Source organism: Rhea americana, unplaced genomic scaffold (assembly GCF_003343005.1).
Source record: "Rhea americana isolate MKP2758 unplaced genomic scaffold, rheAme1 scaffold_35, whole genome shotgun sequence".
Lineage (NCBI taxonomy): Eukaryota > Metazoa > Chordata > Aves > Rheiformes > Rheidae > Rhea > Rhea americana.
Genome location: NW_028186479.1, coordinates 4,593,971 through 4,621,518, shown reverse-complemented (window position 1 = coordinate 4,621,518; position 27,548 = coordinate 4,593,971). Strand labels below are relative to the sequence as shown.

Genomic DNA, 27,548 nt, shown 5'->3' with positions numbered 1-27,548 from the left:
AATAGAGAAGGAGAAATGCAATGAAAAGATCAGCCTGAARCAGGGGCAAGGGTGGAAAAAGAGAGCTCCCTTTTTCTACTTGCCATTGTAAGGCTGACTTAGGATGACCCATGGCTGGTTGATGAAATGGTATTACTGCCTTCCCTTCTTGCYCTTTTCTATCAAACATATATGCCACATTCACCCACAGTCCTCATTTTCATTCAGCCCATTTCTGAAAACGGTGCCTTCAAATTCTAGTTACCCCARTTTTGTTTCTTCTTAGCGGGAGCTCTTGTTTATGAAGGAGTATTTTTTCTATCAGCCTGCAACATTCCTCTTGGGTACTGTTGACGAGTGTATGGAATAGCCTCCACGGCTGCCTTCTCTTCTTTTTCAAARCTAGGGACAAAAGCAGGACACAATCAGGACATGATATGATAAAACTTTCACAGGCAGCTCCTTCTAAAACAAAAGATCTGACTTCCTTAAGAAAATTGCTCACAGCCTGTTGGCAGAGTGGAAGGCCTAATCATAAAAGAAACATGAATAGGCTGAAATTACAATGTATTATGCTGAAAAAAAGAATAAATACTGGGGAAAACTGGAGTTTTCCCYCCTCAGAAGATACCATTGAAGAGAACCGCAACCTCCTAACACACAGAAGAAGGACAACATAATTTTTTTTTTTTTAGCATCTGAACAATGTTCTGCCTGTAGTCACTTCTCTTGAAAAAAATAAGTTTCAAAAATGATTTATGTATAATGAAAACGTGAGTGAAGTTTAGAAATGCCTCTGCTTCGTACTTGTGCAGAAAAGCGTAAGAGAATGTACACTGCTCTCAAGAAAATACATCAAGCTTCAGTGGGAATGAAAAAACCACATTAATTGTTACAACTCAGTGAGACTGCTACTATCAGCCATGATTCAAGGCAATTTATGTTTGAACTTCTGCTACAGAAAACTGACAACAGGGCAGTTACAAACAAGAGATGATGTTTCAAAACGCAATCTCCTTTTGGTTGCCTTGCTTCCTGCTCCTCTCTGGCTCATGGAGTGTTCTTCATATTTGTCCATTTGCCATATATTACTTAAACTTAAACAAAGGTTTTCGTAAATAAATATTTCCAATATAGCTCCTAATGTCAAAAAAAAAAATTTTTCATGCATTCATTGAATTGCAGTTTGCTCTTACATCCAAAAATCAGTAGTCACTGTATCAGAAGAAACATTAAAACTCATTTGTATAGTAGACTAACTACATGAATTCCTATTTTTAATCTCAGCATTTTGTTTTAATATTTTTAAATTCTTATTCTGTGATATTATCATCCAGAGAATTAGAAAAAGATTTTGGAAGATGTTACCAAAGCAACAAGACTATTGCAACATCCTTCCTACRTACCCTGCAGTTCTTGTTATCTTCAGATTACAGCATTCCAAGAGCAGAAGTAATGAATGTCAAAAGCTTTGGTTTTGCTCACTAATACACCATTTTTTCTCATATGAGATTTCAAATTCTGCTCTAGGATCATGCTAAGGCTGCCATAACAAGTAGATTCAAGCTGACATTGTGCCTGCCTGCCTAACAGAGTATATTATGGTCTATACAGTAGTACAAGCCAGGAAAACCTGAGAAACTTCAAGGTTCCTCTTCACTACCCTTTAGGAAACACAGCCTCAAGGAGCCCTGGAGATAATGGCCTGGAAGTGCTCCCCTTGATGACCCAAACACAGGTCTCAGATGGGTGAAAACAGGCCTCACAGTCCTCGCGCAGCCCTGCCCTGGTGCGTGTCCTGCTGGGCAGTTCCCCAGTGACTCCCTGCCCGGAAACTAGCAGTGAAAAATGAGCCTTGTGCTTTGATCTAGTGTTCAAACCAACTGATAACTTTGGCAGGAGGAACCACAAAAGTGACTGCCACCAGTGACTGACTTCCTCAGGTTTATTTCTTCTTTCTCATCACATTTAAGTCTTCATGTAATAAAAAAGTGGAAATTTTATTTTGAAACATAATATGGCCCTTGGAAATTTTCARACGTGCATGATATACAATTTTGGGTGACTACAAAGTTATGTTTAAAACACAAGAATAATATAAAGGATATATATTTCTGTATCATCTAAAAAAAATTAGACTTATCTTAAAATACAAAGTGTTAGGCTGTCCATTTTTAATATCTATTATGCKCCAGTTCTACTCTTTGTCTTTTAAACAAATTTCTACCAATTAAACAAAAAAATCTTGTTGAAAACACCCAACAAGGAGAATGCTTCAAAATTATTATCTTGTTCACCATTAATTCCCCAGATAGTCAAACAATTATGTAACAGACTTACATATATCGTTCACTCTGAAAGCTGAGACTGCTGCACTTTGCTTTGAGTTCTTCTGGTGGGTAGCTATTGAGGTCACCTGTTCAGAAGATGATAAGAAAATTCATTAGTGTTGTGGGATTTAGAAGATTTTGGCAATCAAGCCTTGCCTGATATCCAAGCATAATTGCAACTCAGGTGACTTCATTAATTTTATACACATATCACAAACACTGCATATAGTAAGATGAATGCCATGGAGGTTTGATTCTTCACTCATCAATAGAAAAAGTGCAATCCACTTGAATGCAAAAATGAAGGACCTGAATATACTTAAACTTAAGTGAATATGAGGACTTGTTTATGTATTTCCTTAGGAAGTTATCTGACTGCTTATCTAAAAACCACTAACGAAGTCTATAAAAATTATAATGATGTCAGGTGTCTTTTTACATGGTCTACTTTCACAATGTAACTTGCTTTGTAGAGTTACAATCACTCACTTTGTAGAGGCAATCATTATCTGCTCTCATTTTCATTACAGATTTTTTTTATTTTTATACAAGCAAAAAATCCAGGTCTGGGATTTCCAAGGGCGAATRATGAGGCAGAAGTGCCAAGATCCCACTGAAGACCAGCTGAAATTGATCTTTAGTGGGAGCTGGGCACTTCTCAATATTCCACTCCAGTTTTCCAGTAAGGCAGAGAGCATTTATCCTGACAGCCAGTTCTCTCCTCTAACTCCTAGCAGTGTAGCAGGATTTCCACATACACATTACAGACTGAATACTGACTTCAGTTCCCATTTGCATTCTCCYATGGCATGTATTTAAACAACTCTGATGATGGCTGATTTTCCCCTTTATGTTTTCCTTTCTGAATATATAATGTGCCCAGGACGAAGTTACTCAAAGAACTGCACTGAGGATTTTGTATCCTGTTAGAAGCCACAGATATTTCAGTGATGTTAAGATCTAAAGACAATGACAAATTCTGTCTGACAGCTAGTGTTCTCTGCACGAGAAAGTTAGTGGTGTCTGTGCTTTTGAAAAGAACATATTTATAGCCATATATTTATGTCTCAAAATCAGGGATATTTTTAGACAAAGGACAGGGTTCCTGAGGGTGCCTGAGACAGGCAGCTGTGCTGTGTGGCAAAGACAATTTCAGTAGGGCTTATTTCAGTATCAAAGTCGATTCCATTGCATTAGTTGTTCCTCCTTAAAACTCTCTGTGAAACAGACAGCAAACAGGCCTCCTAGATACCTGTTGTCAAACTAAAGACTCATGGAATGAAGCAGCAAGGATATAATCTCTAGTTTTATGCAAAGAACAAGGTTGAAGACCTCTGGTAAAGGAGAATGGGGAGTAACTCCCATGAGGACACTCATGGGTAATCGCACACATCCATGAGTACACATCCAATCTCATCCATCCAGTGCTTTTGTGGAACACTGAAATGTCACAGGAAAACAAAAAAAAACCACCTATGATGTAATGACTTACTCCTGAGGAAATATATGAATGGCTTCAAGAACCTCATTACGTAGTCAAGTGCTGGCTTGTGGATTCTGCCAAGCTGAACCAGGTGCTGTTCCAGAGGAGTGCTTGCGAGCTCTTCCAGCTCATTTCTGTCAAAGGACTTTCCTAGGGAAATGGTGAGTAGTGCATAACCTTGGCACTTAGCTTCCAAGGAAGCTCTCTTTAGTGTTTCCCTGTCCCATTGACTTGTTTTTCCAGCAGACACAATGATGATGACCTTGAGCTGTCTTGGATTGGGAACTCCTGAGAAAACATTAGCAATTGTCCATTTTATGGCATAGCCTACAGCAGCCTCTCCATTCCGCTGTTGAAGAGATTCTTTAAGATATTTTCTTATTTGCTCTCCACTGCCGTAGGTAATCAAGTCAAATTCTTTCTTTATGGGCTTTCTCGCTGTACCTGGTTTGAAATCTGGTAGTGTATGGCTCACCACGGCTATTCTATCCCCTACAGTGGAGGTCTTGGGATCAGAGGAAATGTTGAATGTAGTGATTGCTTTGCTTATGAAGTCTTTGACTTCATCAAATTCAGCACCACTCATTTTCTGTGAGCTGTCTAAAACAAATGCAGCATCCACATATGCCCTTGGTAAACGGCGCCTGGGACGTTCACAATAAGCACCTGGGTTACATTTGTCTGCAAAAGAATGTAAAATTAGTTAGCTTTTTTTGACAATTCTGAAAGTAAAGCTGTAACAATGAATGTGGTTATAGATATGAAGCGTCAGAATAGCTAAATAAAAAAAACAGAAAAAGAAAAAAAGAAAACTCTTAGAAAGTTTTCTAAGTGATGTAGAAAAAAAAGGCTAACTCAAAACATAGAACTATGCCCTAGGTTCTGCAAGACAATTGRCACTCTGTTTCCCATTGAAATCACAAAGGATAAACCATGTTACTCAAATAAAGATCCAAAACAAGTCACAGGATTAAAGTTAATTACATTATAATTGTTTATTTTTTGGATAAGTATAAAAATAAAGCAAGATCTAGAAGAAAAACATGAAATTAAGTCCTTGYTTCCCATTACACCACTAAAAAATAAAACCTGTCCTGTTTACTTCATTGGGTACTTGATAAAGGCCTTAAATTCTTTGTTATGACAGAGATCACTACACACAACAACTGCAGCAGCTTTTTATCTTTCATCATACATTCTGAACTTGTCATAATGTATTTCACYGGCTATTTAATTAGATATTGTAATTATCATGAATATAACTGCTGAGAGTTTTTTTTTTTTTTAGGAAACCAGATCTCTTCAGCCTTACATACTGATGAAAAGACCATAAAGAATCATCCTAAGAAGAATGGAGAAAAGGATGGTAAGATAGATGTAGGCACTAGCCCTAGCACCTTTCCTTACCAGTCTGGGAAGATTATTTGTTTCACAGAAGACAGCACTGATTACCACTGCTACAGCTTCTTAAAGACTAGTCATCTTTCTAATGCACAGTGTTAAAACTGAAGGTAATTGGTAATCTTGCTCTGTTATACTTAACCAACATTGCTTTTAGGATACTATTAAAATAWTTTTTTTCAAGAAGGCATTCTCATCAGACAAGGATTCAAATTATGTGGATGGAAAAGCAGATGTTCATCCTAGGTAGAAGGTCCTATTCCCTCGAAATGGATTTGGCAGCTGTGATAATRCAGATGATAAGTTGCTTGTACATAATGATGAACTGCAGTATTCATAGGAAACGCACTCCATCCAGGGAATTCAACACACCAGTAAGAACCAAGAACAATTAATTGTTTTAGGGTTTTGCAGAATCAGAGGAAAACCTCAGCCTTCTCTCTTATCTCACTGCTCTTCACCAAGGAACTCTAAATAATACTATATATCTGCTTTATTGAGAATTTAAAATATTATATAGGCCTTACCATAGCACAGAGTGCAAAGATGAAAGCTTTGTAACGTTTCGTTATAAGACCGACCACGAACATTTAGCACCTGAAACAAGCCAGAATCATCCTTCTAGAAACAAAAAATAAAGATGTCAGGTCAGTACAGCTAGAGTACATACTCCATGACTTCTAACTGCTGATGAAACATAAGTTTAGTGCACAAAATTGGTCCAGAAGCTCCATTTAGGGAGGTATGCACCATCGACAGTTAGCGTATATCCCAGTTCTGGTAATTTTCTATGGACTTATTCCTAACTATGACTTAAAATGAGATAAAAATCATTTTTCTAGTGTTAATATACATGTACAAAACCAGAAGTCCTATCTGAGTTAAATATAATCAAAAGCAATTTTGTATGATTTTCTCAGCACAAAGTGCCAGGGTTCCTGCAAATTCCCTTGTTTTGAAACTAGCAGAAGACTTCAGATCCATCTGTGTGTATGTTAGGTCCTCAGCTGACAGAGCCCAATGGAAATTCTGCATTCTCAAAGTGTGGAAAAATGTGTGAGACAAAGATTGTCATACAGAAAATATTGTAACACAGTCAAAATTTCTGGCAATAGATTCAAGTTAAAAAAAAAATATCAAAAGTATAGGCCAGCTAAGMAATCTGAACTGATGGCTATGCCTTTAAAATACAGAGAAGCCTTACAAAATTGGGACTTATCTGAAACACTACTAAGAGTCTGTGATATCAGATTTTTTGTCCCGTTCTAAAACATTGCTTCAACACTTGGATTCTAATAGTTGTTTCTTCCTAAAAAGAAAATCAAAAAGCTACCAATGACACAAAAAAAATCATGAGAAAAGTGAGAAAAAATTTACATATTTCATAAATGTCCACACATATGTTTAGATATATACCTTTATATATACACATTGCTTCCATACATTTATATATATTACTAAAGTGTGAATAAACTGTCATGAAGTCTGCCAATGAAGTCCAGCATACACATGAAGCTATGCGCAGTAAATCTGAAAAAAGTGGCAGGTCAGATCCTGCTGGGCTTGTTCTTGTGAGCAAGACATTTGCACAAAACCAGAAATATTCTGTAGGYTTCAGTCTCACATCTGTAAATCTCTGAGTTCAGCATAATATTTGAAGAAAAGCAAGTTTTTCCTTTCCAGAAAACTCAGCTGCAATAGAAACCACAGCGATGGGACTAAAAGTCAGTCAGTCCAACTGAGAAACACAGTTAGTCTCCCTTTGGGGGTTTCACACAAATTGCCACTGCACCTAATATAGTCTCTTACTTACACGATGCATGATGTAGGAGTCTTTGTCCCAGACACAAGTATTTAATTATTCAAGTCAGAATCAAAAATAATAGGCTAAAATAATCTTGGGCATTACACCATGAGTTTCAACTGCGTATTAGAGAAACAAAACCTAAATTTAAAAACTAACTGTTCTACTTTGTAAAGTAGGGAAGAAAGGGAAGAAACAGCTCCTTCAAATTCTCGAAGTCCTTCCTATGTGGCAGCGTTATAATTTCTGCAAGATCAGTTATTATTTATATTTTCAGCCTACATTAACAAAACCTAAATCAATAACTCCATAAACTTAATGTAAAAATCTTTCACGTCCCACTCATGATTCCTTCTTTGTGTAACCTTTCTTTTATTCCTCACTAGACAGAAAACTAAAAAAAATCTTTCATGTCCCACTCATGATTCCTTTTTTGTGTAACCTTTCTTTTATTCCTTACTAGACAGAAAACTAATTTACTCCTAAACCCAAAGTTATTGTCACTGCATATTCTTTTTTTCATGCTTCCATAGAAAAACATCCTGCTTCAATAGATTTTTTAATGCCAAGTACATGTCATTGACTTGGAGTCTTTCTATCTAAAATGAAATCATATGATTTCTTAGGAAATTTTTAATACATAAATCACATTTTTCCTGCAGGGCCATTTGGCAGCATTAAATGAAATTATCGGTTATGAAAAAAAACTCAGTTATGAAATCACTTCTGACATTTCTTCTTTACAGAAAGTGTCCGCAGAATAATATGCTTTCAGAAACTAGACAGCCAAATAACAAAAATTAATGCATACTTTAGTGAGTTTTCAGTATGCACCAACCCACTTTAGAGGAGAAAGTGTTCTTGCAGTACTTGTACAAAAGCCCTATTAAAGGGAACATGCCTACTAATAATTCTGAGCTTTATTTTTTTTAAATATAAAAGACAAAAGCAGAAATCACCTCAGAATAGGCTTTGAATCTTAATTAACTGCTCTATGAGCACCCTTAATTCACCTCATACTTTTCAAGAGGAAGTTTGTTGGTTGGATGATTTTAATGTCATCATGATAAGAGCCATCTACCTTAATAGCATAACTCTTATTTCATAGAAAAATGAATTCCAGCAGATGAGCCTTTTGCTGCTGTCAAGAGCAGAGTGCTTCTGAAATACTTTGCCAGGAAGGTAGAGCTCCGAGTCCYTGGGAGAAATGACCATGCTCCTCTATTACTCTGTGTACTCACATTTTATTCATTTTTAAGAAAGTACACTCTGAAAGGATGATGAAAAGAAATCTCAGTAAAAGCTTTCAAGTCCCATTGGCTAGAAGCCAAGGTTTGTTTTTTAATCAGAGATGTTTCAGTGTCTAATATCTAGCATCCTCAGCGTTGAAAGTGGGAGTGCTTTACTAATGCTTTTTCTTATCTTTATTAAGATTGTTTATATCTAGTAACAGGGCCAAAGGAGGAGGTATGAGCATGTTCCAAGTGCACTGGAAGAATTGTCAGAAACCTCCAGTGCCAAAATACTACTTTTTTATCCTCCCAAAAGTTAACTTATGAAGTCCAGACAACAGGAAAAGTTGTCCTTGTTGTGTGTGACACAGAACGGTCCTAGTATTTTAACTATTCTTGTGGTTAGCTCTTGAGAAAACTGAGTATCAAAATATGCCAGCATCAGACACTAGTGATGTTTTACATAAATTATGCAATATCATTTTTGTTTTTAAAATTTTCTCTTTCTATTCATTGCTCCATGTATTTCATATAAATTAAAATTGTAGAGATCTTCATATGGAGAACAAGAGGGTTTTGTAACTCTGTATTTTGTATCAGAAGCCTTTTGCACAGTTCCAGCTTCTTTTGGTAGCTTCTTTGCTTGGGAATAACATGCGGATTTTGCACCTGGTCAGTGTAGCCAGTTACTGTATAAAACTTACTGGTTGCCCTGAGGTTATTTTTACTAAACAGGTTTTACTGTAGAATGAACCATCTACTGAAAGCTGAGGAAAAGACGGCCTCCTGTTCCACGGTCTGCCTTTGAGGCCTATAGCCAGATGGGAATAGTCCCAGCACATTAGAATTGTAAGACATGCTGCAATAGGTAGGTTACTGGGCAAGAAATATCCCCTCCCTCCATTTATAAAGTTACCCATGKAACTTTTATTGTCCACACATGTTATCTTTGCTGTGGTCTGCTAAGATATGCTTACCAAATCTCCAGTATTTGCACACCTTTCATTAGCATCACTGAAGATTAACTGACAGAGGGCAGTTTGCAGAATTTGGAATGAAAGTTTAATACAGATGAGTCACTATGCTTATCTCACACATAACACTGTTAAGTGTAACCTAATATGTTTAAACTTTCTTGTTTTAAACTAATTCTACTGAGCATAAAGAAGAAAAGTTTAGAAAATTTCTTACCAGGAAAGCTTGAGAGACAGAGGGTGTGTCTTGAAAAGCAAAAACTACTGGAACGACTTCCATCGCACTCATCTCCAGGACAGCTTGTTTAACAGAAGCTGCATTTTCACTTGGCCCATGGCTAAAAACCACAGCTATTTTTCTCACATTAGGACCTTGGATAGTTCTCTTGAAAACATTCCTGGCAACGAACGTCATCGCATTGCCAATATCCCGTTCACTTGAAGAGCTCTCATAACGAATACTTTTTAGTGCATCGAGAAGCTTATTCTTGTTGCGAAACTCTGAGAAGCGGATCAGGTGGTGGGCAACCGAGTTGTAGGAAATGACAGCAACTCTGGCTCCCACTGGGCAGTCGCTGTCTCTGATTTTGGCACGATTCAGTATTGCTATCATAATCTCTCTCATTTGTTCAAACATCTCAGGGGTGACAGTCCTAGAGGTGTCTAAGGCAAACACCAGATCTGTTGGATGTAATGGGCATCTGATTTTTCCTAGAAAATAAATAAATAAATAAATAAAAGGTCAATTATTTATTTATTTCCCTTAGATCTCAGATATGGAGARCAATATATAAAAGATATATCTGCATCTCAGATATAGAGAGCAGTATATAAAAGGTATATATAAAGTGACATAATGCCAAACAACATCTTGCGCCTCATGGGTGCACAAAGAAAAGAGGGGGGCAGATAAAAGTCTGTCCAAGATGATACTGAAGGTAGGTATAGAAAAATATGAGTTCCCTGTTCTTATGAAGYGGTTTTACAAAGATGTTTGTAAAACAGTGCTAGACTATGTTGGCCCTGTTTTTAAGACAGAGTAAGGTGCAGCAGAGAGAGTGGAGTGGCTTTTTCAGCATCACCCAAGCAGCACAGGAACAGTGCCAGGAGCAGAACATGATCTTCAGTTTTGTTTGAAGTCCGACTAGTGCTGCCTGTACCTGCACCCCGAGCCAGCAGGATGTGAGTCAGCTGCAGTCCAGGGCCCCTGACTGGGCACATCTGCGGAGGCTGAACCCATGCTGATGTGCTCAGAGCAAGCTTGCGACCACCTGCATCAGCTTGCATACCGGTGTCCTGTATCACCCGCATACAACACTCCCTCTTAAAGCTCCTGTTGGGCACAACATGGGCCAACATGTAGTACTGCAGTGCTGCTCAGGTGCTACTGATTTGATGTTATTATTACCACATCATTCTCTCAACAGAGTATTTAACCCCTGTGAAGTGAACAAGCATCTCAGAATCAGATGAATTAAGTAAGCACGGTTGCTTGAGTAGAGCCTAAATCCACAAAGCCAAAGTGTTTCACAGTTCGTGAGGTCTCTGCTACGTCAGTTTTACAGATGAACACCCCCATCCCATCTACTCACTAATAACAACATAGGAATAAGTAGTACTTACCATCCCAGCAACCTAAGAAAGAAAAAAAAAGGAAGTTTAATCGAAAAATTTTGCATRTGAATAGGTTTAAAAATAGAAGGTGAGAGGCTGGTGTCCCTGAAGCCACTGGTGGACCTTGCACTGAATTCAGTTTCCCCCAGTTCTAAAGACCTTAGGACTTCCAGTGACTTACGGTGCATGCATTTTTGTCTTATACCGCATGTACACCTTCAAAACTCTTTGAGGTTTTACTGGAGAATGGAATATAAAGGACAAGCAGGACTTGGCCCCACTCTAGACCGAACATTTTCACAAGGTTTCCACCAGAATTCAGAGATATAACAATAACATTAGTTGTGAAAACTCCCACCATTTGGCATTGGCACTAGGCTAGAGAGAATAGGAAAAAAAATCTAACAAAATTATTTTGTGGTTATATTCTAACAAATGTTATTACAGTAGCTTTGAGAAAAGGAATTATCCTGAATTWAAAAAAAAAAMYWAWWWTTTTTGCATACCAAAYCCTAACATTATTTTTCAAGGATCTGCCTGCTAAGACCAAAAACACCAAGGAATGGTGAAAACAGAACTAATAAGATATTAATATGACAGGGTAGGAAGTAAGTGCTGACTGTGAGGCTTGCAATATCAAAACAAGATTAAATGCTTACGGCTGTGTCTGCGAATGTAGTCAATGAGTTCACAYGGCTGCAGCACAAGAACAAAATAAAGACATAAATAAGCAAATTATTGTGAATAGGAATGGTGCATTGTGCAAGTCTGCAACATAGAGTGTGCTAGAGAATACATACAGAATATAAGGTTTTCCCCGTCAATCCTTTACTCCCCTAAAAATAGGAAAAAAAAAACAAGTTATAAGAATACCTTATCTTCATCTCATCTAATTGCTTAAGCTATTTTTCCAATTACAGGAAGGAAGAATTCACAGAATTAGACAATTATATCGAGCAGTAGCTAACTGCATTACACATTTTGTATTTTTTATATAATATGTACCAGGACTTGGAATTATTGAAAGCCTTTACTGCAGAACAGGAGGTTTCTGCTACCTGTTATCTGTATATGTTTTTATTTCAGGCAGGGTGAGAAAAGACCAATTTCGCAATTCTGGATTTCCAATGTTTTGAAGAATTTTTGTATATGGTTGTTGTAGCTAATTACAATTATGATCTTATTTTGAAGGTATAAGCTATTCACAGCACGTCATTACATGTCTGATAATTTTTTACAAACCATTTTTTCCCATTTTTGACTGGGAAGGGTACTTTTAGTGTAAAACTCATTTCTACAAGGTGGCTAGAGTAAYGACATTTCTATCAAGAAATCTATGTAATTGTTGTGGTCAAAGTCACATCTGTTCAGTCTAGGGCCAAAAGTAAGTTTCTGCTTTGTTTCACTTTCGYATTGCGGAGTTTACAAAGCAAGAAAGATGAGCTCTTCATTATTGTGCTTATTTGACAGAAATGACTCCAAAAACTCCAAAAAAGGCAAACTTGATATAAATGAATATAAAAGAATGTATTTTAAAGGACATGCAAAGTATAAAGAGTCTAGGTCTTACCCTGCGTCCCGGAGATCCCCKGTCTCCTGGACTGCCTATCAGTCCTGGAGGACCTGAATTCCCCTACAAATATTGGCATATGTTACATACATGGYATTCAAATAACATTAACAGCAGACACAAAATTTACATTTTCTAATGGAAATGAACTRACATCCTTCTCTTTTCATTTACTTACTAAATGCTTAAGTTCCATAGTCTTGTGTGTAAGTGAGAATTAGAAAAGAGGAGCATCTGGCATGATACCATTTTCATTTTTAAAAGAGAAAAACTACCTGGATAGYGCCATACCACCAATTTTCTTCTAATATTTCAGCTCATTTTTGTCAAGCATGTTACTCATTCAGTCAGTTCAAAGCCCATTTAGAAACACAATCCTCAAAATAAAAATAGTACCTGCCTATYTTTGCTTTCGGTGGCAATGGTCTTGTTTAATTTCTGATTTATCTTGGTGGGGTTAGTGTTCTGCTCTTTTGATGAGCAAAGTCAGCTCACAGTAACACTCAGAAAAAGCTGAGACAAGATATAGAGCAGAAAGGAAGGGTGAGAGGTGGGAAGCAGGATTTTGGACAAGCAATGAGTTAATTCAAGTCGCTCCTTACTGTGAAGCTCCTTTTTCCTGTTGTGGCCCCACTGGCCCGACACCACCAGCAACGCTTGCCCTGCCTGCTTTTGTCACGGCACACTTGCGATTGACAGATTCACTGATGCTAGTTAAGATGCTAGTTGAGTCCAAGCCCTCAAGCAAAAAGTGTTAGAAGAGAGAAACASCGATTTGCCCATGTTCTGAGTGAGTGCTGTAGACCACACATTTCTGTTTCGGAAGGTATTTAAAAATAAATGCGTAAAAGACCTCTTAACCAAAAAGATCAACATATAGGTATCCATTTTATATATATATATATGTATGTATGTATGTATGTATGTATGTATATATACAGGCAGGGTTAAAGCTCCAAGTAACATCTGGAGGCAAAATCCCATCTACCCGAGGCCATACCACAAGATAATTTTAAGGTTTTCTCACAGGGTGGCATGTGGTATTTTTGCCGCTCATCGCAGAACTGACAAGACCCACCAGAAAGCCCGTCTGACAGCACGGCAGGACCCTTAGCACACCCCCCACAAGGGGTTTGGTGCCGGGGCTCAGGGCCAGCTCCGAGCCATCACAGCTGGGTGCTGCCACCCTTCCTGCTGGCACCACGGGGAGAGGCTCCCAGGCAGCCCCACCACATCGTGGCCTCCGCCTGGCCACGGCAGATCCCGACTCCGATCCGCAGACCGCCTACTTGGCCCAGCCCTGTCACCACAGCTTTGCCCAGCCATCCTGGGGCTGCATCAGACCGTGTTGCCACGTGGGTATCCAGACCTGATCCAGCCCCCAACCTGTGGGCCAACTGCCCCAGCTTCAGACCAGCTCCATCCACAGGGAGGTGACCAAAGCCCAGGGCTGGAAGTTGCCCCTGGTTGCCCACCAGCCTGCCCTGCTCCCTTGCTGGGGTGGTGGGACCAGCTCCTCTCGGTGAGGGCACTGCCCTGCCTGGCTTGTTGCCACCCTCAGCTCCTGGCTCTCCTTCCCATGGGAAGCAGCRGGCCCTCACTGCTCCCTGTCGCAGCAGAGGAGATCTCATGTTAATATAGAGTCATGGAAACTTGGAGAAAAAAAAGGAAGAMACACACAAGAACCTGGGGAAATTAGGACAACAAAATTAAATGGGGAATAAATGCGGAYCCTTACAACTCTCTTAAAACAGCAAATTTCTTCTAATGTAGCTTTTTATCTAAAAGACACAAAAGAAAGGCGATGTGGAATAGTAGGTAGGACATTCATAAGTGGTTATTGCTTCTGATTAGTGCAACATACACAGGCAGAGAGTAGGGGCAAGATTAGCAGCCTTTGAAAATCAAAGACATAACATTTAAAATCAATACAAGCGTGCAATCAGAAAGGACTCCATTAAAACCAAAACAATCCATAGAAGAATGACCTATGATAAGGTACTTGCCATTCTTCCTCTATATCCTTTTGGTCCGTGTGCCCCTTTAATTCCYTTGTTCCCAGCTTCACCCTAGTTATTTGGGGGGAAAAGAATTAAAATATAAAAACAGGTTCTTCTGATAAAAAAGGGACTTCTTAAGACATTATGACAGTATTTTCCTACTGAAATGAATGCATATGAAAGGCTATGCAGACAAAAGATTAGACATTGGCTCATACAAAAGAAAGAAGTACACCTACCAGGGAAACAGGAACTGAGATGCAGCCATTACTTTAATGAGGCATCGTAAGATAATAGAAAACTTACAGCATCACTTGTGAAAGCACTTTTCTCTCTAGTCTGCCAAAACCATGATGTTGATGGCAGTGTATTCTCTATATATAATACCCTAGCAGAAGTGCACTGCCTCTAAAATGTGATTTATCTGCCTGTTTACCAGACCACACATTGATTTCCCAAGAGACCATTAAAGAGCTGGCAGCTCAATTCATTTAACAAACCTTCCAAACAATTTAACTGAAACAGGATCACACCCTAATTACTGTGCAAGTAAAAATATTGGAGAAAATATTACCAAATAGTTTCTGGCAAAAGCACAAAGTGGGAAAACACAGATTATTTAGGGTAACTCATGTGAAAACCTCAGAACTACTGAGGAAAAAAAAAAAAAAAGATACCTTTAGTCCAGAATCCCCAGGCAATCCTCGATATCCCTACAACATAGAGATTAGAGAAAATTAAATTCACTGTATCATACCAGTGTTGATTTTCCATTGTCATTTGAAAGAAATATGCAGTCGGATGTGTATATGTACGAATATATGTATTATATATATATAATACCCATGCGTAAGTATACTTATATATATGTGTATATATATATATACACACACACACCATACCTATAATACTCATACATATACATATATATAAAATACTACTGATAAAAATCTACTTGAAGTTTTAGTTTGTCATGGAAACTTGTGAAAAAGTGAAATTTTCAAAGCACTGTAGTTAAAGGGAACCAAACTTAGCACATCAAAACTCTTGAAGTATGTTTCTGGTAAATCTAATATAGGACAAGAGCCGGCAGCTTGACTGCTGTGATATGTAACGCTGTATTTTTCATTCCCAAACAAGAGATTAAAYGCACTAACGAGAACTTAGCGGTGGCCAGGAGGTAATGTTTCTCGGAGAAGCAATATGCCACTGAGCAGCATCTCATCGCTGCGTGAGCGCCAGCTCCCAGCTCTGCTGAGTTCTGGCTCCTGAAGGAGCCTGGAGCCAATGCCTCTCCTGGCTCCCAGCTGCCACCCCAGAGTTTGTCCCCTCCTGCCAAAGATCTGCCACTTCACTGGTCCCCAACTTCCTCTGACATTTGCTTCAGTAACACAGAAATGCACTTCTCTTGCTTCAGATGAGAATTTCTATAAGCACGGATACATCCTAGAAACACTGAAAGCTAATAACTAAGTGTAAAATGTTACAAGGGAATTGACAGTGTCAGTTGTTCCCTAGTTTYCCTATGCTGAGTGACTCTTAGACTGAAGGAACAGCATCTTATCAAGTACCATCAGTGTAYAGGACTAGCAGATGGTACAGGAATAAATCCTCCGGTTTCAGGTTTCGGCACTACTCCTAGCAAAAGGTTGTGTTATTTATAGTCAGTAAATAACTGTAAATTAATAAAATATATAATTTAAATTAACAAATAATAAGTAAATTATTTAATTAATTAATTTAATTTAATTTAATTTTAAAATAAAAATAAAAATACGCTTTTGGCCTAGCTGGTTGTTCTGTAGGATGCTTCTGTAGGAAAAGACATTGAAAATGGGCTGGTCAGGTGGCTTCATTCACTGTTAGTTATTTTTAGAGGATAACAGTTTCTATTTTTTTAATATGAAAGACAGAGTCATGGTTCATTTGGCCAGCGCTGGATCCAAAGTCTCTCTTCCTCCATTATGTTATTTCTCAGGGTCAAGCTGTTAATGCTTCTGTCAGCGCGTTGCATGAGCATCTCCAGTTTGTCTTCTCATTCCCAYACAGAGCTCACACACATTTTCACCAATCAACGCCGCAGTCTCTGACTCTTCCCAAGGAAATCACTGAGGCCAAACAGTGCACTTCTCATCAGGACCTTGTTAAAGACTTTTTGAGTAGCATTACTTGTGTTTCAGCTGTTTGTCCAAAGGAGCTTAACGATCCCTTTAGACGTATTCTGAATAAAAGACAACTTTTGCAGCTACCAGCTCTCATAAATTACAGAAATGTAAAACTAGGAGGAACTTGCTATGTGATTTGCCTGACGTTTCTGCCAAAACATCATATAATCCTCCTTCTGAAAGTATCAAGCCCCGTTAAAACCTACTGAGGCCTCCCAGATCCTATAACCACTACCAGAAATTCATTCTAGGACCTGAATGAACTAGCTTCAACAACATGCCAAATGATGGCTYTTGGCCTTGGGACCTTATAGTCTAAGGTGCTTAAGGACACAAAACCCACAACAATCCGTACCGATTTCAGCAACGCAGTGTTTGGGCTCAGGCATGTGTTTAAGCAGAGCAGCTGGCAGAAGGAGGATCTCAGTCACAACGAGTGATAATTAGAAATATAAATCAGTAGTTGTGCAGAAGGTTAGAGTTCTACTTGATATGGCTTGGGTTTAAATTCAAGGGTCTACAAAGGACCCCTGCTGTCTGCATTTCCCCCAGCTTTCACCCTTGTTGTAAATGGCTTCTAATATAATGGTGAAAATAATAACAATTTTCTTAGGGTTCCTGTTCAAGGCCTACCTTTACTCCTTTTCTCCCAGGTAAGCCGTATGCAAAAGCACCATCTTCTCCCTGTAAAGAGACCATTTTTATTTAAATATTTCTATTTGTACTCTTTTTGTGTCTATCTGCACCTTAGTTTACTGACTGGGTGTTAGTTCAAGCGTCTTAGAGTGCAAAAGTTACGGACCACAGAAGGTGCAACGTAAGGGATTGCAACGTGTTGGGGAGGTGCAAGGTGTCTGCTACTCCTTCGCACCCCCCGTGTGTGCGCRCAGTGCTCCAGAAGCGGTTCAGAGAGAACCTAAATCGCTGCAGTCTGCTGGAAGCAGGATCTTAAAAGCGAACACAAAGGTGGATGTTTGTCCTGATCCAAGCTGCAAAGACAGGAAGGTACGGGAAGAGGGAACACGTGACGTTGTCTTCAAAGCTGACCCGGTCTAGCGGAAGGGAGGGTGTTATACACAGAGGAAACTCAAGTTCGCAAAAAAGCTTCCTGAGATCATTGATTACTCTGAAAATGCTACTGCGCTGTTTCTAACCRCACCTCAAAGTAAATCTTTGGGAAAATCTAACCCAAAAAGAAAGTTTTTATATTATTACTGATTACCTGTCAAGCTCCTGGTTATGTTCTCTTTACAAACAGCACCATTACAACCCTGGTCCAAAACCTGAAGTGCCTGACCACACTTTATTTGCTAATTCTGATGATATATGTTCTCTCAAACGGTTACGCTTATTATCAGATCTTAATTGATCATCAAACCAAAATTCTTTTTGATTTATATGCCTTTTACCACAGGTCAGGCTTCCTGTGTGAAAATCTAGGGTACCCCAAAACAAGCAGCATAAGGAAAATGGAAGTACAGACCCGTCTTCCACGCAAACCGTATGGACCTCTTTCTCCCTTTGGTCCTGGATCACCAGGTCGTCCCTATTTAATAAAAAAAAAAAAAAAAAAAGAGTAAAACATTCCCATACTCATTTGAATAATGCTTGGTTAAAGGCACATTGTGGATTTCAAAATGAAGTGCTGTAAGGGAAAACTGAAATACTGCATCGAACACATAACATAAGGTTCGTCTTCTGCTCTCTAAAAACAGGCAGCTAGCCAGATTATTCAAAGAGAATACGATTTCCAAATCAAGGAACAAAATGTTTTTAGCATCAGATCCAACAACCCTTTACAAAAAAGGTTAGATATCATATAAAAGRAACCAAAGTACTGGCTTCGGAAAGTCTGCATAAAGTCTCACAATTCACTTTCCTCACCCTGGGGAATACCTATGTGGCTGTAGCAACTACAGCCCCTCACACACTCATCCACAGACTCGAAGGAACTTCACTGATCTGAAAGAAGGTATAACAGCTGATGACTTTCAGGTTGCTCTCTTATAATTTATGAAATCAGATTAAGCAGCCCCCAGGACTGCAGGCAAAAGAAGTACCTTAAAGTAACAACTTTTATGCTAAAAGCCATTTTGTATTTATCTTGTCTTTAGATATGCAAATGCTGGACCAAGTGATCCAGCCCAAAACTYTTTTGTGTATCATTACAGAGACACTCATATCTACACCTATGAAAATTGTAATTATTTATTTTTAGGACGGCCTGCCCATCCTACAATGCATAAAGCAAGCATTTAAAATATCTCACACTTTCATCCTAAATATTATTTCTCTTTTTTCTAGACATTTTGCCTTTGGAGTCTGAGCTTACACAGCATCATGATTCCACAAAGTCTGAGTAACAAGTGAGCGCTGAAACTGTGTTATAATGGTTTTATTGGAATCACTTCTTCTGATCTTCGTTATGTGAAAGTTTACCCCCCACTCCGTACACCCCTTGCTGTTAATAACTATTTTAATCTGGCACAGAGCTTACAATTTCTTTCAGGAAGAATAAATCAAGTAAACATCAACTATGAGCTCCTAATGGAAGAATTGTCATTTCACATGGCTCAACATGCAAAATGGTACCAAACTTACAAGGCTCATAGCAGTAACTTATCATTTTACAGAATCAACAAACTAGCCAGAGTGTAAAAGTTACATCTACAGGTTTAAGCACAGAATAGACGAGACAAACTTCATTCGCAGGTCTACTGCCTTGGAACTTCTGCATCACACCCTGACAGGAACAGTGATTTCACATTTTTGGATGATGTGTTATGATCCTTTTGATGAAACATACGGCAAATCATTCAGATTTCTAGCAAAATCCTTATCTACAWATTACAAGAGAGTAAAAATAAAGTAAAATAAAATATTTGGTGTTGTTCTAGAGCAATGCCAARTACCAAGGGCAACATGAAAGCACTAACTGCTTCCAGACTTTTCAGCTAAGAGAAAGTCTAGATCTAAAAAGTACACCTTCATAAAGAGCTCTGTGCAGCTGCGACCAGAGCCATTACTGACATTCCTACTGTGCTGGTTGTGTTTGCTTATTTTTTTYCGAAGGAATTTAAGTACCAAAGATATGAAGCAATTCAAATGCTTCATAAGAAACATGATAAAGCTTTCTTAATCATCAACACATAACTGCTACCAAGGTCAAGAGGCTGATCCTGCAGACATCCCCAGGACCTTTGCCTGGGAAAGAGTAATGATCAAATTCCRAAGGAGGATTTATCAAGGACAGAATAGGCAAGCATTTTTAAAATCTACTACATTAAGGGATGGGGTGGGAGGAAATGAACAAAATTAATCCAGTAATTGAACTAGGGGAACCTTACTTTATTTCCTGTTTCCCCAGGAATCCCAGGACTCCCTGCAGGACCCACAGCTCCTGGTTCTTGCTGAAATAAATAGGAGGAGACAAACATTATGATATACATTAAGAAAACAGGGAAAATGGATTCTTTCCCAGGCTGGACTTCCATTTTTATAGAAACTGACTGATGACACAATCTATGTAGGTTATATAACCATTACCTACCCCTCCTGACAGCCCCACAAAGGGTAGGAGYCAGCAGGGTTTCAGGAAAAAGTTGATCTTTCAGTTAATACACAGAACAATAAATCCATATGATCAGCTTCTGCCCCCACCTGAAGCTTCCTGGGTTTCCTCTGCAGTCCATGGTAKAACAGAATGGCTGAGGAGGATAAAAACTAAATAGAAGAAAACTGTAGGTGCTATGCTTTTACTTGCAAATAGAAATTAAGGATATTCACAAAATCTGTCCTGAAAATGGTCCAGAAAATAATATCCTAGCCACTATTTTTTCCAGGAATTTAATCTAGATATTTTGATTTAACAAGAGTCTGCTTAATCAAACTTTGCCATAACCTTTAGCATCTCCTCTCCAAAACACCTCRCTGCAGAATGACAATAATCAATCTTACCAGTTAAATACTTTCCTCCATACATTTGGCAGGGATAAGTCAGCCAAAGAAATAARACTTAGCTCCCTGGTTGCAAAACAGCACACTCGGCTGTTGCTTTCCCCTCCCTGATACGACACAGGTCATGGTTACTTTGGTTAGGAAAGAACATACTTGCTAGTCTCAAYCCTGCCAAACTTTTCTTTTGCCAGTTCTGCTAAGTACTGCTACACGTCCTTTTACTCTGTCCTTTACCAAAATGTCTGAACAAAATCACTAGCAACTATCCTTTCACCCGGCCACCTACAAACCTTCAGGGCRCTTCAGAAAAATATCGTAATGAAAAACGTTAATATTGAGCTCCCTGAGTGATTACATTCCCAGTACCTTACAGTTAAGCTACATGACAYGTTTTTGGTATATTACTTACTGGAGGACCTTTATATCCTGGTCTTCCTTTCTCTCCTTTCTGACCTTGAATTCCCCTTTGTCCCTAAAAAACACATTAAACATAAGAAAGCCCAGTTAACACACATAAATTAATGGTGTGAAATAATACCCTGTTCATTCACAGCGTTTCAAATTTAAGAGGTGCTCTAAATCAAATAACCTGTTAAAGTTCACTACCGTGATATTTTGATGCTTTTGTTGTTTTACAGGGGCATTTGTGTATACAACCAGAACCCCAAACTGGGAATAAAGACACTATGGAGGAAATTTGCATTAGGCAAAGTGACAGTAAGACTTTCCTCAGAATATACTGTGACTGGAAGTCGTAACAACAATGTTCACCTGAGGTCCTCTGTATCCTTGTTTTCCTTGCAAGCCATCCTGACCAGGCTGTCCACGACTGCCCTGTTTTGAAAAGACAAGTTTTTAACTTGTTAAAGTTTTCTCATGTGACCAAACAAAAAGTAATATATTAGGATTTATTCTATTAAAAATACTTTTTTCCCCTTAATTCTCCCTTCTGTGGAAAGCATATTTTCTTGCATTTATGGATGTCAAAAATTTCCAAAAATTCTGTGTATCCAACCTGATTTTCACACATTGAACACTGTAGTCCCAGAGTGAATCAAYGCAGCAAAAACAACAAACATTTATATATAGTTATATTATACATAGTACTCCTAAAATCATGCAGTAATAATGCACTTGAAATAAAATCTTGTATGCGGACAATATGCAAGGAACTAAAAATCGTCTAATGGTGTAGTTTTTAGGAATGACTTGCTCAGCACTCAAAGCAGTGCCTTCTGTTTTAACAGGCCTACTGCTGAAAAAAATGACAAATAYGAGAAATGTAATTTTATATATCTAACAATAGCTATGTGCAAGTTAAAAATAGCCAAAATTTGCAGTTTTCTCTATGCGATAGTTGGAATATACTGCTACAGATGTTTAGTGTAAATAATACGTATACACACACATCTACTGGTACAAAAGAGCAAACTCACGCCTACACACTTCTGTGAGTTTTCACACAGACGCGTGGATGCTAGTGCTATATATTGATGCTAATGCTTAGGGAGGAAACACAAATAGTATTTGTAAGTAAAGCTTGTTTTCTTTAGCTGCAGAATGTATCACCACCTTATATTATTCAGAGGGGAGACTTTTGAAAATCAGTTTACATGTCACTGCATCCAAGGAGTTTAACTTTATACCAAAGGTGTCAATACAGTGAAGCAGTAAATGAGAAGCATCTTTGTTGGTGTTGGATTTCATGAAATCTTTTAGTATTTTTGTTTATTTGTTACACAGACGTCTAGCTTGAAAGTACATAAAAAAATTTATTTAGAAATATCCTTCACATGGCATTAAAATACAGTGCAACAGTCTGGATTTCTACGATGCTGTTCCCAGAGCATCAAGACCGGTTGTGCCTACTTTATTCACAGAGAGAGCATCAAGTATGTCAGTACCACTAGTTACATAAAAAGGCGAATAGGCTCAGGCTCCTGGTCAATACAATAAAATATTTCTTGAACTGCAGCTATTTTGAATTCTCTTTTTCAAAATTCTTTAGAAAATCAGTAAGCTTCTTTGCTGGACATATAGTAGACATAAGACAAGAATAGTTCTTACCTCTGGTCCTTGTTGTCCTCTTTGACCTGGTAGTCCCTAAGACAAGGTAAAAAATTTGCCTGTAAGGCTTAGCCAGGTGTCATCTGAGCACTATTTAAGAGTAGATAACTTGTTGCAACTATATCATTAAACCATTTCAGGCTGAAAGCTAAACAAATATAAAATATAGGTGAGATACTCCTAGCTTCTTACAAAGTCCCATTTATTTTCTTGTCGGTGCCTGTGATGTATTAATACATAGAGGCTAGAGCTAGCAAGGCGGGTTACGTATTCACACAGGGCTTCCAACTTCACCTTTGAGGCTTCCAAAAGAAACACAGAGCTGTGACTTAACTGGCTGACACATCACTTTAAGGACAGTCTGTGGCATGATTCCAGCTTTAGCCTCCAGTTAAATTCTGGATGTCGCTTAAGAAAATGTATTTTTATTTAACAGCTAGTGCGCTCAATTCACCAAACTAAATGTTGCTACGAAAAGTGCATGCAAGGTAGATGCAAAAAGGCATTCGCCTACTAAATCAAGCCCCCAAAATAATGAATAGTTTTTCATTTTCTTCACTGTATACAAGCTTCTTCGGTTAAGGAAGCTTACCATACTGCCTGCTGCTCCTGGAAAGCCGTCTGAGCCTTGTTGTCCTCTCTCACCCTGTGCAAGGAAAATTTAATTTRATTTAATTTGTTTAGCATCATTGCAGCTTCTCACRTTTTCACAGGCTTTCAGATCCATTTTTGCATGGCACATCTGTAAGCTGACTACAAGTGGGACTTCCCCATGGCAACATTTTCTGTCGAAGTCTTTCAGTAAATGACATCTACCTTCAAAAGCAATCAGCTATGTATCATTAAATTGRCCTGGCTTACAGCACTATTTAAGCACTGGCAAACACCATTTTTCTTCTCCTCAGAAAGACTTCTGCAGGCCCACAGCAAGTGCGCAGGGCTGGGGATTAGAGAGATGGCGCATTTCTGCCTTTCCTTCTGGTTTGCTCTTTGATGGTGGGCAATTCACTTCCTTGCTCTGCACCTCACGTCACTCACTCGTAACGACGAGGATRATGACAGAGATTGCTAGTGAGGGTGTACTCTTGCAGAAAAGTACCGCACAAGAAGTAAGCGTGTGTCACAGGAGAAAAGACTCAGTCAGTGCCATCACTCCCCATGAAAGCGGCAAGGGGCTTACACCAGGCCACCCTCTCRCATCTCTCGTGCCAATGACAAAGCCTGTCTTCAGTTCGATCTAAGCACAAGTTGTGCTGTTGCTTTTCTGTTGAGGTGGCTGGGCCCAACACTCTCAGGTGGTATCATCCTACCTGCTCCAGTGGGGAAAGAAGGCGCCTGGTTCCCTTGCTCTCCTTGTTGTTTCTTCCCCTACCCAACCATTCACTTAAAAATCCATCCTTAAAAAACCTACCTGTGTGACATGGGTGGCTTCTGGGAAGATGAGGAGAATGTGAACTCCCCTCTCTCCTAGAAGGGTGGGTTGCTTYGAAGCCCAGGGTTTCAAGTATTGTAAAACATGTTAACCATCAACTCAGTGCTATGGTCCTGTTGCCCTTGCAAGGCCAGATCGCCCCCAACCTTGCACTCCTTCAGCACAATTAGAGCAAGGCCAGATCTGGGACACCTGCGAACGGTGTCAGCGTAGCTCCACAGAGCTAATTCGCATGGACAATAACATGCTCATGAAGACAGGCCCATTCCTAACACCTCAGGGTGGATTCTCGTACAGCTCATTTGGAGCTGGCTCTAATATTTCACAGCACAGAGCAAGCCCRTCACTGCAGTCTCTCCTGCCTTTTTTACTCATTTTGAACAGATGTTTATGCCAAGAAATCATACTGAAAAATGCTCTTTTATCCTCTGTATGTGTAATGCAACTTTTAAGAATGACAGTGACAAAGTAATTAGAAAGATTTAATAATAACCTATGGACCATGTCTCCGACAACCTCTGATTCATTACTACATTTGATTATTTTGGTTAAAGACTATTCAGTAAAAGATGAAGAGCAAATAACAAGAAAAGTGATAAATGGAACCCAGAGAGCTGCAAACAGTAGTGAGTAATGACAAAGAGCACAACTCCCTAATCAGTGATAGACGAGCCATTAAAGGAAGTTCTCAGGCAAAAGCTTGTGGAGGGTCAGCCCAAACTCTGTAACTGTGTAATGACTATTGTAGGATATTTGAGGGAACTTGTGGGATGGTTTGATACTTACTACCAGATATCTGAAGGGGCTTATGGGATTGTGTAAAAAATTATGGAAAGACTCAAGATCCGGCCAGAGGATCTGAGCCAAACCTGCAAACAGGAGCAGTAGTGGTGGTATCCATCAAACTGGGACAGAAAGTGGTCCCAGAGTCTGCGGCTATACCATCACATCCTTAACATTCCTCCTTTCTTAAAATTGGAAATTTATACGATTTGCATATTGGAATCAGATCAGCTTTTTGTCATTCACTTACGGACCACTTACAGTGGTACTCTTTCCTCTTCAGTGATATTTCTCATCAAAAACCTTTCAGATCATTGTTAGCATCACAGCTGATAAACAGTTAGCTCCCATACCCTTAACATAGATGTATTTAAAATATTGTAGATAGCAGGGGGAATTGTGTAACTGGTAAACAAATACCTTATAGAAATATCAYATATTTCTAAATCCGTACCTGCTCCCCAATTTCTCCTTTAAAACCTTTTTCTCCTGCTATATCATTGTTCAGTCCAGGGTTACCCTGAAAAATGGAAATATTCCCAGTAAGAATGCTTTGTGTTAGAAAGTCACAACCCTATTGATATCTTGAAATAATTTAACATGTTAAATAAACAAGTGAGTCCTTAGACAATGCATATGATTACCATGAACATTAGGAGGAGTTCTGTTTGGAGAGAACAGATCAGGCTTTCATACCAAATATTTTAAAGTTTCTTTAGCAAAATAGTAGAGAGATTTACATATATGAAGGGTTAATAAAAAGCCTATGTATTAAACATGCCACAGTCACTGCAACATGATGTGAACACACTGGAAGAACATCTCTCTTTTGTCCTGTTGCACAGGAGACTACTTCTAAATTCTCATGGCTACCTACAAGATGTCTGTTCCTAGAAAATAGTGCTGCATTAGAAGACCACCTACAAAATCTCCTCGAAAGCCCTTCTGGCCACGATCACCATGTGGTCCTCTTGGCCCTGGAAAGCCCTGAAAGAAGAACATATCTCAGTAAGAATCTGAAACAATCCTTTCATGCAGGAATTGCCAAGAGATGGTTCTCAGTCCCAACTTTCCAATCTTCATTTTTAAGTGGTTTCACACAGTTTCTTCCCATTTCCATTCCAAATAAATAAATAAATAAAATTATAAAAGAGGGCAGATCTTGGACAAGTAGCAATGGGGAAACAGCACAGCGCTCTACATTTTGTTTCATATTTTATTGGCTTTTTAACTAAAGAATTAAGTTCAAAATACTGTAATGAAACAAATATGATTCCAAATGTCAAAGAACTTTGTAGAATATASTTTGAAGAGCATAGGCTAACATACGCTCTTTGTTTTAAGCGCACTAGTGCCTTGCCTATGAATGACCAGAGTCTTCTGACAGCACAGTCAGCTCTTTGCCTCCTCAGGCACCCGTGCAAGGGTGCCCAAAGGTGCAGAAAGGTTGAGACAGCTTCTGCTGGACTCCAGTTTCCTCTGGCAGCAAGATAGGTACCAATCAGTTATCTCAGAATACTGTTTTCCACAAGCATTTGAAACTGGTATCCAGTCTACTGCTGCTGGGATTCAAACTATACATGCACAGACCTGCTGGCTGCGAACCAGCCTGCAAYCCCCAATAGTAGGCATTGAAATGCAGAGGTTAAACCACATCTATCCACCTGGATTTCATGTTGTTTCCCACCAACTGTTTTTATTACATAGAAAAAGGCAAAATGTCAAAGGGTCTCCCAGGGTGATATTTTGCTTCATTTCATCATCCTAGAAACAACCACCTCGTAAGTCAAAAGATAGAGGATCAGTTGTCTAACTCTCTACTGAACTTCCCAAAATCTAGTGTCTCTCATTGCCTTTTGAAGTCTTAAGTTACCACTGATTTCAGACCACAAGGTAACTGGGAAGGCAAACGGGCTGCCTCATGCTTTATGAAAAAAGTTATCTTGGTAAACAGAGATAATGAAAAACTTCAAAACTTCTGTCTTGTGTATATGAAGCATACAGGAAAACTGCAGGACAAGGCACAGGTAGGGTGAATTGTATCTATCTTTAGGCAAATAAAAATTAATCATATGGAGGAACTACTTGAGCTCAAGGTAATAAGTGAAAATGCTGATCTACAGTACCATAGGATACAGATTTGATTTTTCTTTATTTTCTAAATAGAGACATCCTACAGAAGAACTTCTTTYTGGGGATATACTCTATTTAAAAAATACTTCCTGGCTATTCATCAGTAGTTTTCTCCTCTTTAGATGCTGGAAGTCTTATAATGACTCTCCTGATGTGTGTTCAAACAAAAAATGTGCTAATAACTTGGTGATATTGAGCTACTCCTTGTGCTTGAAAGTTTATTAAATGCATTGCTCACAGGGACAGTTTTATGAAATAGCCATAATATTGTTCTCAAATCCAATAAAGATAACAAGACATTACCGGATAGCCAATGTCACCCTTTTCTCCTTTTTCTCCAGGAATCCCAGGAAATCCCTTAAAGATAAAATGTAGTACATTACTTCACTTCTATCACTCAATAACCTTGAGGTCAAGAGGCAAAAGAAGCAAAATAATGTACCTCTGCTCCTCCAATTCCATCAATCCCATCATCGCCTTTGTCACCCTGAAATAATAAAATATACATGAATGGTTATTCTCCACACAACCAGCTGCTGCATATTTACAATGTACACCAAGAATGGGATCTACATTGCCTTCTGTGGTTTTTTGATCATGAGCACACACACACACACAAAAAAA

At 38.8% G+C, this 27,548-nt stretch overlaps 2 protein-coding genes across 2 annotated transcripts in view; both read right to left on the bottom strand.

The window, feature by feature from the left end:
• Positions 1 to 278: 278 nt before the first annotated feature.
• LOC146592002 (collagen alpha-6(VI) chain-like) lies at positions 279 to 11,027 on the bottom strand. Its single transcript, XM_085311745.1, has 8 exons — positions 10,999 to 11,027; positions 10,827 to 10,838; positions 10,364 to 10,536; positions 9,421 to 9,914; positions 5,721 to 5,814; positions 3,802 to 4,473; positions 2,320 to 2,395; positions 279 to 381 (listed from the first exon to the last, which is right to left on the bottom strand). Exons 1-8 carry the CDS (start codon positions 11,025 to 11,027, stop codon positions 279 to 281), a joined length of 1,653 nt encoding a protein of 550 aa, XP_085167871.1.
• A 308-nt stretch (positions 11,028 to 11,335) lies between these two features.
• LOC146592001 (collagen alpha-6(VI) chain-like) overlaps positions 11,336 to 27,548 on the bottom strand; it is a 40,422-nt gene continuing 24,209 nt past the window's right edge. The window contains 17 exon segments of the mRNA XM_085311758.1: positions 11,336 to 11,464; positions 11,466 to 11,513; positions 11,618 to 11,653; positions 12,388 to 12,450; positions 14,394 to 14,456; positions 15,065 to 15,100; positions 17,186 to 17,236; positions 18,036 to 18,098; positions 19,900 to 19,962; positions 20,919 to 20,981; positions 21,281 to 21,343; positions 22,577 to 22,612; positions 23,169 to 23,222; positions 25,246 to 25,311; positions 25,716 to 25,778; positions 27,228 to 27,281; positions 27,367 to 27,411. Of these exon segments, the coding sequence (XP_085167884.1) occupies positions 11,336 to 11,464; positions 11,466 to 11,513; positions 11,618 to 11,653; positions 12,388 to 12,450; positions 14,394 to 14,456; positions 15,065 to 15,100; positions 17,186 to 17,236; positions 18,036 to 18,098; positions 19,900 to 19,962; positions 20,919 to 20,981; positions 21,281 to 21,343; positions 22,577 to 22,612; positions 23,169 to 23,222; positions 25,246 to 25,311; positions 25,716 to 25,778; positions 27,228 to 27,281; positions 27,367 to 27,411 (996 nt within the window).